Here is a 12877-nt window from a genome sequence, read left to right on the forward strand (position 1 = left end):
CTAGCCTTAAGACTATACGCATGCGCAAGGAGATGACGTCGTGGTTTATGCACAGATTTCTCCACAAGCGGGGAGCACGGTGCGGAATGTGCCTTTCCCTCCAACCACCCTCAAACCAGACATAGTATTACAGTTGACCACAAGGGTCCGCCACCTCCTCTGTTACTGCTGGTCACAGCTCCCAGAAGTTACTATTGCATTACATCGCCGGAAGATTTCGCCAGTAGGTAATTCTGAACAGGTGTTCGTAATCACGGGATCAGAAAGCCAGAGCCTCAACCTCAGCCAAAGCCTGAGCGGCTAACACCGGCAGTAGTAATTTTAATCTTCTTGTACACTCACAAATTAGTCTCGGAAAAATGTATCCTCGGTTGTGAGGGTTCTACCATATTATGAGTAGAGAAGCAACCTACAAGAAACTTTTAGTGAAATGATTTAAGTAAATGATTTTGTTCGTATTTGCATTCTACTTGGGTATATTTGAGACATGAACACAAATTTTGTTGTGAACCCCCTGAAAATTTGGTCACGAGCCGCCACTGGTCTTAAGGGAAGTTAAAGAAGAGAGAAGATTTTTAAACGAAATGGAGAACAGAAAATTACAATTTATTGGACATGTCATCAGACGCAATACTTTCATCACTAACATACTTGAAGGGAAAGTGCTGGGAAAGAAAGGCAGAGGAAGACCTAGGATTAAGTATTTGGACGACATCAAGAAGAGGTTAGGTTGTGTCAATTACATGGAACTGAAACGAACAGCCAATGAAAGAAAAGAGTGGTTGCATCGACAAGGCATTAGCCTTTAGAATATTGATTGATTGATTGATTGATTGATTGATTGATTGATTGATTGATTGATTGATTGATTGATTGATTGATTGATTGATTGATTGATCGATCGATCGATTGATTGATTGATTGATTGATTGATTGATTGATTGATTGTTTGATTGATTGATTGATTGATTGATTGATTGATTGATTGATTGATTGATTGATTGATTGATTGATTGATTGATTGATTGATTGATTGATTGATTGATTGATTGATTGACCTTTCGTCATATTTCTGACATTCATGAAAACATATGGGTTACCAACTACGTCATAAATACCCATTACAAATAAATATAGTTTGACATCATGAAACAAGATATAATAGGCGATAAGATGACATTTCACCTACCTTATCTGCACGTCAGCTTCCATTTTAGGCTCACCAATAACCCTCTGTCATTTTATTTAGCCATTTTTACATTTCAGGCTTCACCTTGGTTTTTATTCATGTTTCCTGAAAAATGAAGCATAAAAATATGCCCTTCACTCGGTGTCTTCGTTGATAGCACTCGACTGATTGTATTTGTTACCCGCACACGAATTACTTTCTTTACAAACTAATATTTACAACTTCACAAATACTACTTCAGTATCTTGACCGTCTTTTTATCAGATTACTTCTGCAATGAACTGCTATCTCCACTTGGAGTCAAGACCCCGGCCATATCGGCCAAAATCTGTTTCTTGGACTTAGACCCCCTGTGGGTGGGGGCGGTAGAATAACACCCACGGTATCCCCTGCCTGTCGTAAGAGGCGACTAAAAGGGGCCCCAGGGGCTCTGAACTTTGGAGCGTGGGTTGGCGACCACGGGGCCCTCAGCTGAGTCCTGGCATTGCTTCCACTTACTTGTGCCAGGCTCCTCACTTTAATCTATCCTATTCGACCTCTCTTGGTCAACTCTTGTTCTTTTCCGACCCTGACGCTATTAGGTTTGCGAGGGCTAGGGAGTCTTTCATTTTCACGCCCTTCGTGGCCCTTGTCTTTCTTTGGCCGATATCTTCATTTTTCGAAGTGTCGGATCCCTTCCATTTTTTCCCTCTGATTAGTGTTATATAGAGGATGGTTGCCTAGTTGTACTTCCTCTTAAAACAATAATCACCACCACCACCACCATCTTGGACTTAGTCTACTTCCTGACTATCGATTTACTCTCAAGCCTCAATGATACAAATGCAGGGGTTTCAATATGGCGTCCCCTCTTATTTTATAGACGCTATCCCCTCTCTCCAGGCATTTTTCCTTTGCCGCCAAGAAAATGTGCGTAATTTTTCCGACTTAGTGGAACTGTATTAAACAGAGTTTTTGCTGTAACCGCGTTCTTGCTAACTTGCTAGCGGCAGTGTTCTCGAACATTTAAAATTTATTCTTACCAAATTACCTGGTTAAATGACCTCATTTGATAGGCACTATTTTCTGACGACTTGGCGTGGGTAAAATAGACACGCGCGTCTCTCATTGACATATCCACAGAAATGGCTTAGCAGTCTTAAATCTGTCTCACTAAAGACCAATTATGGTCTTATAGATAAATACAGGACCCTCATTATACTGCGTTCACTGCTAATTCTTTTATTTAAATATACTTATTCAACCTAAACTTTCTTCTGTATCGATCCACTTTCGACACGTGCGGATGACGTCACATCTCATAGCGTGGGAAGGAAGGTAGCCACGTGTCGCCTCTGTGACATAACGTGTATTCGAACTCCTCATCACAATTGACATGGGGCCTCATGTGGTAATTTTAAGATTTAAAATCTTTAGGGCACAAAAGTCATGGGTTCATTATCTATCTATATATATAAAAGTCATTTTATGTATGTGGGCGGGTGGGTTTGGTTTGTACCACATCTCCTTCTAAACCATTGGAGTGATTTCAACCAAAATTGGTACACTTATGACTTAGTATCAGGAGACAAACCTCGTGGGGGTAAGACAACCCGAACATAGGGCTGAAATGAATAGTAACACTCCGGATTTTTTAAAAGTTCAAATTCAGCCCCATTTAGCGTGGGGGTGAGGGGGGTGGTATATAACATTAATCGAAATTAGTGTCGAATACATAGTTTTCGGGATGGCTGAGGTGAATTCTACACTCCAAATTTTTAGTCAGGAGACAAACCACGTGGGGGTAAGACAGCCCTGGAAACCTTAGGGGCGGGGGTCGGGGGGGGGGTGAGGGGTGACAAATAAAAATCATCGAAAGTAGTGTCGAATCCATACTTTTCGAGCTCGCTGAAATGAACAGTGACACTCCGGAATTTTTTGATGTCCAGTTTCAGCCCCCTTCGAGGTGGGGGGAGTGATACATAAAAATAATAGAAAATAATGTTGAATCCATAGTATTCGGCGGTCGCTGAGACGAATAGTGACACTACAGATTTTTAGTATGAGACAAACCACGTGGGCGTAATACACCCCAAACTTTAGGGGCGGGGGGCGAGGGGGCTGAGATATAAAATAATCGAAAGTAGTGTCGAATCCATACTTTTCGGGGTTGCTGAGGTGAATAGTGACACTCCGGAATTTTTTAAACTCTAAATTCAGCTCCCTTCAGGGTGGGGGGGAGGATGGGAGAGAGTGATATGTATAAAATTAATCGAAAATAGTGTCGAATCCATAGTTGTCGGGGTCGCTGAGATGAATAGTGGGACTCCAAATATTTTATAAGCCCAAATTCTTCCCCCTTTGGGGTGGGGGGGGCGAGGGAAATGATATATAAAATTGATCGAAAATGGTGTCGAATAAATAGTTTTCGGGGTCGCCGAGGTGAATTGTACACTTCGGATTTTTAGTATCAGGAAACAAACCACGTGGGGGTAAGACACCCCAGGAACTCTTAGGGGCTGGGGTGCGAGGGAGTGAGATATAAAAATCATCGAATGTAGTGTCGAATCCATACTTTTCTGGCTCGCTGAAATGAATAGTAACACTCCGGATTTTTTTAATGTCCAAGTTCAGGCCCCAGAGTGGGAGGGACGGAGGACTGATATATAAAAATAATGGAAAATAGTGCGGAATACATAGTTTTCGCTGTCGCTAAGATGAATGGTGACACTCCGGATTTTGAGTATCAGGAGACAAACCACGTGGGGGTAATACACCCCTGGAACCCTTAGGGGCAAGGGGGTCGAGGGGGCTGAGATATAAAAATCATAGAAAGTAGTGTCGAATCCTTACTTTTCGGGATCACTGAGATGAATAGTGACACTTCGGAATTTTTTAAAGTCCAAGTTTAGCTCCCTTCGGGGTGAGGGGCGATGGGAGAGTGATATATATAAATAATCGAAAATAGTGTCGAATACATAGTTGTCGGAGTCGCTGAGATGAATAGTGAGACTCCAGATATTTTATAAGTCCAAGTTCATCCCTCTTTGGGGTGGGGCGAGGGTGGATTGAGATATAAAAATAATCGAAAATATTGTCGAATACATAGTTTTCGAGGTCGCTGAGGTGAATAGTAACACTCCCGATTTTTAAAGCCCAAAGTTTAGCCCCATTTAGGGTAGGGGAGGGGGATGAGTTATAAAAATAATCGTAAATAGTGTCGAATCCATAGTTTTCGGGTCGCTGAGATGAATAGTAACATTCCGGATTTTTAAAAGTCCAACTTCAGCCCCCTTTGACATAGGGGGTGAGAAAGGGTGAAAAAATAAATTGTCCAAAATGTCCGAAATAATGGACGTGTGGACGTTCCAGTATGACTTAAAAGTATGACTTACTACCTGGAAAATAAACCGTGGGAGTAAGACGCCCCTAGAACCACTAGGGAAGCGGGTGAAATATAATCCATATGAATGAATGGAAGTCAGTTTCGAGCGATCTATGAATACTGTACTATATATAGAGATTAAGGCACAAAAATGAAAACACGTGAATTAATGAGACAATTCCAGGCATCTTAGAAACTTAAAACTTGGTACCAGACAAGCTGATGACTTCAGAATCTCTAGAAAAATAGAAAATTCTCAAAATTCTCTCAGAGGGACACGCTACGAGTTTCAAATCTGCATAAGAACGTAGTCGGTTATATTTATCCAGAACGATAACCTATAGGTTTCATGGGCTTAAAAGTTCCCTGAAAGTCCTAATTGTTAACCCCCTCCCCAATATCAAGATGAGGCACAACCTGCCAGACGAGTTAGAAAATTGAAATTGGGCAAAATTATAGCTTTTAGCCTGTAACCCACTGAAAATTTACGAGATGTTTAAAATGTTTATTTTTTACCCCCGAAAAATACCAAAATATGAAGGCAATTTTAATGACGGTGCAGACCTTCCTTTCGAGATATTTGGTGGCTAAACGGTAAGTTGTATCAATTTGGAGTTTTCTATAACTTTCGTCCCATGACGTTTTTTCAGATATTTATCCCTTATCCGTTAAATTTGGTTCTATTTCTGGGTTTACTTAAAATTTTGCGCTTTGTACAAGTGCAATTGATGGTTTGAATAACTTCTAGGAAAGATAGGATTATCAAATTCTACACGAATATTGGCCCACCCAGTAGCCATATGTGAGCCGAATTCTATGTTTGAACCTGTCGGCTGTGTGAAAACCTTACACAAATTTCACCCTATTCAACGTTTTTAAAACAATCTTACCTATAAATAGATGAGATACGAGGAAATATCATAGGACCAGCCATTTAGATCGCTAAATGAGGCCAGAGGCATCGTACAATCCGTTTTTCGATACGATGCACCATTTAGCAGCAGTTATTCCGTAAATGAAGGTGAACATGCATATGTCGATCTATATTTATTCATTGATGTCGATTTGTAGCGATCTAAAAGGGGTGTGTCTGCCATTGTAATCAATACTTTACAAATAATAGTGAATGCCAGCAGGAGGGCGTCTGCTACTGTAATCAGTACTCCCCATATCGACTTTAACTAGCAGTAGGAATAGGGTCCTTCTCCAACACCTGTGTACTATTGTAATGAATAATTCCCTTCTCGATTTTACTAGAAGAAGGCAAGGGAGCGTGCAATTTTTTCAAAACTCCTTTACCTGATTCTCTTTGTCATTAGGCAAAGGTGCCCCCTTGCAAGGGTGCCCCCGATTATAAACAAATTTGTCCATCAAAATGTGACTGACGTTACGCATAGTGAATTGCAGTAGACAACTCTGCAACTCGCACTTTACATTGGAAACAACGTATGTGGAACTCCCTATGCTGTTTCTCTGATAACGCCAAGAGACATGCAATTTAAAAAAACTTATTCACTTCATGTACAGTAATTTACTTCGATATCCGTATACAATGTAGAATACCGTAGCGAAGCACGGGTACATTTGCCAGTTGCGTATAAAAGGAATCATAAAGATAGCGAACAGTTCCTTGTAGTGAAGGCCAGGCTTCTTGCAGGAGGAAAACTCTCAGTACATATCACGCGGATGCTATCTCTGATTCAACGTTACAGGATATCCGCGTTCTTCTTGCAGTTGGGCTGGTGACAGAACAAGATGCTGACGAACTCAGGACGAGCGTCGGAATACGACTCACCGCAAGGTAGTGTCTGTGATTCCCTTCAGTTTCTTATTTTTAACTTTACCTTAGGTCATTTGTAGTTAGAACAGGACAACCTTACGAATGTCTACTTCACTCGTCTGTGTCTGTTGTGTTGCTGTCATTTAACGAAGGACATACAGACCGGGAGGAATAATTTTAATTGTCTGCATAACAAACTGGTGGGGGGAATCAAATCAGGCGCGCGACTTTAGGGCCTGCAAGGCCTTTAAGGGGTCCGACAGACTCCTCGCAAAGAAAACTGCATCTAGCATAAGTTATTATAATTGTGTACAGCTATAAACAATATTTGCTCTTGCCGTCTCTCGCAACACCGCGATGGTCTCGTCACAAATGACCTGCGCCAAATTATTTAGAAATAATCACAGCAATGAAAATTGACACCAAAATCTATATATATTTAAAAAAAGAGTTGTTGTCTATACATTGCACAGGATTTAAAAAGAATGGTATTTCTGTATCGGACGAGTCCACAGTAACAAGAAAATGCACTTCTTTTTAATTTTCCGTCATTTCTGTTCATCTGTCTGTGTCTGTCTGTCTTTCTATATGTATGTACGCGCATCACGAGATAACGGCTGAAGTGAATTTAATGAAAATCGGTATGTAAAGTCAGGGAATGAGCCACTACAATCTAGGCTATAGGCTAAATCATTTCATCCACGTTAAGTGAAATGGTAGTTTAGGGAAAGGCCTAAAATTTAATTCTCAAATATTTATGTTATTAATGGTCCTATGCATAATTTACCGTACCGATTATGATAAGAGTGGTATTTCAGAGTCGGATAAAAACTAAATGTGAAGGCCTACAATATCGAAAGCGCATAACATTTATCAAAAATAACATTACATAGACCATTGTTTGTTGTGATGTTCTTTGTCTCTTATGCTGCCACTCAACTCCCATAGATGGGATTACTGATGCGTACCGAGTGTAACAGCCTGACTGAATATTGGCGGAAAATAGCTGGGGAGTTAGATAACTTTCTTCTTTAGCATGCCATTCCTCTGGCACATTCATTTTCTGATACTGCTGGTACGTAACACACTGGTTCATCATAGTATTTTAGCTATTTGATCTTTACTTTGTACTAGTAGTAGTATGACCTGGCCTAGAATTACAATTTAGGCCTATTTCAAATTATAGCACCACAATTCACTAAATAAATCGAAATTCAACCCTAAAAAGAGCCGTTTCGTAAGAAGAGCTTCCTTCTCTTCACTTTTATTAAATTCTACATTCATTTTATTCCAAATTAGCAGTGAAGTAGTGATGGGCAAAACTCGTTTCAGATACTCGAGACTGACGTCACTACTCTCGATGCATCTCGAGGCACGCTTCAGTTGGATCTCAGCCAGGGCAAATGTGGTAGAAAGAGAAACAACTAGTACATGAGCTGTGAGCGTGGCTCAGTTGGTTAAATAGTATTGGATATTGTCCTTCGCTCCTGTCGCTGATTCGAATCTTCTCTTCAAATATTTTTGTTTGTTTTTGTTTTTGCAATCAGAGTTTCGGCTACCAAACACACACCTTTTTCGTGCAGAAACAACCAAATCACTAACAGAAGTAACTGTAGCATTATTGAATATACAAAATAACCAATAATAATAAATTCTCTCTTGCTTGAACATATACAATACAAACCAATCATAATGCAAACAAACCCGATTCCTTCGTGGCCTTTTCATCAGATCAGTTAGCCATTGCACTGAAAATAATAATAATAATAATAATAATGTTATTTGTTTTACGTCCGTCCTAAATGCTAGTTCTTGACAGATGCCAAGGTGTGGGAATTTTGTCCCGCAAGAGTTCTTTAACGTGTTGGAAGCCAACGACATGGAATTGTTATCTTTAAAACAGCCTTTACTGCACAGTACACTGACAGAGCACACTGTGATAAAAGTGTACGTGTTTCGACTGAGGGTTATCGCATTAGGTACTCTGTGTTTCATATTGTACGTTTCGGTTATTACATATTACAGGCTTTGCATTACTCTGGGTTTTGTGTTGTACGTTTTCGTTATTGAATCTGCAAGCTTTTCCACTGTTGTGGAGTTATTTGCACAGAAATACGGTTTTTTGGGGTAATAAAACCAAATAAGTCCGCCTCTGTGGTGTAGTGGTTAGCATGATTAGCTGCCACCCCCGGAGGCCCGGGTTCGATTCCCGGCTCTGCCACGAAATTTGAAAAGTGGTATGAGGACTGGAACGGGGTCCACTCAGCCTCGGGAGATCAACTGAGTAGAGGGGGGGTTTGATTCCCACCTCAGCCATCCTGGAAGTGGTTTTCCGTGGTTTCCCACTTCTCCTCCAGGCGAATGCCGGGATGGTACCTAACATAAGGCCACGGCCGCTTCCTTCCCTCCTCCTTGCCTATCCCTTCCAATCTTCCCATCCCTACACAAGGCCCCTGTTCAGCATAGCAGGTGAGGCCGCCCGGGCGATGTACTGGTCATTCTCCCCAGTTGTATCCCCAACCAAGAGTCTGAAGCTCCAGGACACTGCCCTTGAGGCGGAAGAGGTGGGATCCCTCGCTGTGTCCGAGGAAAAAGCCGACCCTGGAGGGTAAACAGATGATGATGATGATGATGATGATGATGATGAAAACCGAATAAATCACAATTTCATTACCCGTTCTACTCCGTAACTATCCACCGGAGACCACGGGTCCCTTGTACCAAAATACACTGAAGGTATCCCTAGACAATTTCCGAAAGTTTGTCGGTGGACTTCGGCTTCAACCTGTATGCATGCCTTCAGGTCTGATAATATTCTAGTTGGTCTTGAATGATCCTCTTCATGAAAACGATCTATTTGTTACCATACTTATATAAAAGTATCGATAGTCCAGAAGTAGACTTAAACCGAGAATGAGTCCCTTTTCAGATACATGTACCCATATACCAGTATCTTTACGCCATTACCTCTTCCATAGGGGCTGCCTGGCCGAGGCGATAAAGGCGTGTTCGGTTCGCCCGGAAGGACGTGGGTTCGAATCCTCGTCAGGAAGTCGTAAAATTTAAGAAACGAGATTTCCACTTCCGGAGGTGCACATGTTCCTGAGGTTCACTCAGCCTACACCAAAAATGAGTACCAGGTTAATTCCTGTGGGCAAAGGCGGCCGGGCGTAAAGCTAACCACTCTACCCCATCAAGTGCCGAGGTTACGGATAGTGGAAGCCTTTACCTTCCACCCCTCCAAAGGGCCTTCATGGCTTGTACGGAGATGACTTTGCTTTTTTTAATATCTTCCATTCTGTTCAAATTATCACACTATTCGATGCGTCGTGAAAGAAATAGTTTCAATTAAATCATACAAATACGTCGCATACGTCATTACTATTTATTTCACATACTCAGTTCCCGAACCAAACGAACTAATCAAAAAAGGTTAAAACATCCCTCTTGGACCAAAGGCCAGCACGCTAACCATTTAACCATGGAAGCGGGACAGTTCGCAGTTAAAATGCAGGAAGTACGTAAGTTGACTGGGCGTAGATTATAAAGAAGTGGGGGTAACGTCGTCAGTTGATCAGCAAGATAGTCGAGGGATAACACACCGCTTGCGCATGATGTCCGATTCAAACTTCGAGACAGGATTACGAGGCTTGGACTGCATCGGTTGCTTAGAATGCATCGAGAGCTCTCAATACGCTTCCCAGCACTGCCTCAAGACAAAGACCGCATGCGCCTCACGTCTCTATACGACAATGAGATAGCATTATGAGACACGTACTGCATCGGTTGCTCAGAATGCATCGAGAGCTTTGCATCACGCGACCCATCACTACAGGGGGTTTCTCCTCTGGCTTGGAGGAAAAATTTGTCTCCAAGTCAGATAGACTTTTCCGCCGCCAGTGTAGTGAATTGAGATTTTCCGACTCATCGGGTACTCCTAGGAAACAGGTTAGTAAAAGGGCATAGTTTTCTCCCTGAAACCCTCCACTATTCGACACCCCCCAGCGTCGAAAAAAAGACGAAGAGTGTTCACGGATCCCGGCTGTCTGCTGCTTGGTCATTCCAGCTCTGGAACTTTGGACTGTTAGATCGTCAGCGTAGTACTGTTCGTTAAAAGTGAGAAAATGTGTGTTTTTTTCATTTGATCGATTATTTCATATGAAAGCATTACTGTTCATCGCCCCATTCCTACTGGCGTTATTGCAATGACCTATGTTTATTCCAGTTGGGAAAACCACTAAGACAGTCTTTCTGAGGATATAAAAAGGCAGGTGGAGAGTGAGTGTCTGCCATTATAATGAAAACTCCCCTACCTGATTGTGACTGGAAGCGGGCCAACCATTACAATGAAAATTCCCTAACCCAGTCTTCATATGAGGAAAGACGTTTGGTGACTTCCCCGTCGCGTTTGTAGGGTAACATTAAGAACTATGCAATTTAATACAATCTCACTCATAACGTGTGCACTACCTACCCTAGAATTCTGTATACAATGTAGAATTTCGTAGCGAAGCACGGGTAGATCAGCTAGTTATATATGGGCCTAAGTTTAAAAAATACGTATTTGATGTGTAGTGTATCTGGGATCGTATTATGCACAAATTATCACTATTATCACACATTATTCGACAACAATGTTTGTGCAATAACAACAGTCAGTTAGTAAGTCCATGAGTTCTTTGTGCGAAGGTAATAACAGGCTTATCCAGGGTTGCCAGACGTCCCCGATTTTACAGGACAGTACCGTATTTGGGTTAAATGTCCCGCGTCCCGGACAGTTCCTCTCTGGGACGGCAATTGTCCCGTAGTTTGAACTTCGAGCATACAAATAGTTTGTATGCTCGATGATTTTCAACCTCGAGAGAAATACGCCAGTGTTTCCACCTCTGATAAGTACCAAGAGCATTTCTTCCTTCTTTCGAAGAGAATATATGTCTTCCCTCCTTGGTTTCTTTACTTGGCGTGAGTCCGTAGATTTTTAAAATTGTTTTTATTTTATTGTTTGCATTTCTCGGATTGTCCATCCTGGCAAATAAAACGCGTAATATCGGACAACTACCTGAGGTAGTCCGAGTCCACCGCATGTTCGTGTGGAATTGTCAGCTGTGAGAAATAGGCCTATTATGTTCCGTTGACTTGCTTAGGTCTGAGATGTTCATTTCTGTAAAGTTTTCTTCAATGGCATGCAGAGTTGTTTATGGAATTTCTAAGAATGACAAGAAACTGTTAACAGCACTTCAGAGTTATGAAAATATATTGAAATTGAAAGAACTGGTATGAATAATTAAATAAACTTTAGTTTTTTTCCTGCTTGATTTACGTCGCACCGTCAGACGCAGGTCTTACGGTGACGATGGACTAGAAAAGGGCTAGAATTAGAGTCGACCGTGGCCTTAAGAGAGGCTACAGCCCCAGCATTTTCCTGGTGTAAAATGGGAAATCACGGAAAACCGTCTTTGGAGCTGCCGACAGTGGGGTTCGAACCCATCGTCTCCCGAATACAAGCACATAGCTACACGACTCAAACCGCGCGGCCAACTTGCTCGGCAGTCTGTGTATAAATGTTAATGCAAGCCTTAACTGCACTATGATGTCAACATAATAATAAGCGTATCATTTTGAAACGCGCCCGAACCCGTTGATGTCATTGATCGCACATGTGTCCCGTATTTTCATTTCAGGTATCTGACAACCCAGGACTTATCAGTTGTGTGGTTTCATGTTTTTTTTCTAATTTTATTTGAACACTTTATTCATTTAGTATTGTTCGTATATTTCTCTGTGTTATAATCGAATAAATTATTATAAATCAGACTTAGGGATTGGTAACAGTAGTTACTAAATTATTAAACCACTTTTAAGTACCAACAACTGAGTGGTGTATAGTTGGGAATTCTGCAGCTTAGTCGTAAAACCACGGAGACAATCAAATAATAGTGCATACGGCTGTTTATGCTCGACGTAAGACCAACTACAATATCTCAGACCTTAACCGACCTATCGAAACTGTCTATAATGGTGGCAGTTGGAGTGCTAGCATGCGTTTGTTTTGCTTTGTGTAAGCCGTGTTATTACCAAATTTTTACGGAAATTTGAATATTATTAATCATACATTATATTTATTTATGGTCTTAAGAAGGTTATAGATCCCCTTTCAGTGCCGTAAGAAGCTGTTTGTTCTCAAAGAGCTTTTTTATTCCAACAAATCGGTGGTGATTAGGTTAATGTTGATTCTCATGTTCTTCTCTGAAAGTATTTTCATTTTTTGTCACCTATGCAATATGTTTATCGTTTAATGTGCAGTGTGCCTGGATGTAAGTAAGAGCTTCAGTGTTCCCGTTTCCAAAAGACCTAGTATTAAGGCAAAATTGGGTTAAGAGAATTCGTAAGGAAAACTTCAAACCGAATCATAACACTAATAATGTTGTGTGCATTAATCATTTTATAATTTTTTAAATCAAATGTATTGTTAGAGAAGACATTATATACCCATAGAAGGTGGTGATCTAATTCGAGTGCCGCGCAAACTTCCGACGTTAAAACT

The 12877-nt window shown here is 41.2% G+C and overlaps 1 protein-coding gene across 2 annotated transcripts in view; it reads left to right on the forward strand.

The window, feature by feature from the left end:
* The first annotated feature begins 6235 nt into the window (after positions 1–6235).
* The window catches only part of LOC136857423 (peptidoglycan-recognition protein SC2), a 95555-nt gene continuing 88913 nt past the window's right edge, over positions 6236–12877 (forward strand). For both annotated transcript variants that reach the window (XM_068225179.1, XM_067136076.2), the window contains exon 1: positions 6236–6354. In XM_068225179.1, coding sequence (XP_068081280.1) covers positions 6309–6354 — 46 coding nt within the window. In that variant the 5' untranslated portion in view covers positions 6236–6308. The remainder of the gene's footprint in view (positions 6355–12877) is intronic.

The sequence above is a fragment of the Anabrus simplex genome, chromosome 1, assembly GCF_040414725.1.
Source record: "Anabrus simplex isolate iqAnaSimp1 chromosome 1, ASM4041472v1, whole genome shotgun sequence".
Lineage (NCBI taxonomy): Eukaryota > Metazoa > Arthropoda > Insecta > Orthoptera > Tettigoniidae > Anabrus > Anabrus simplex.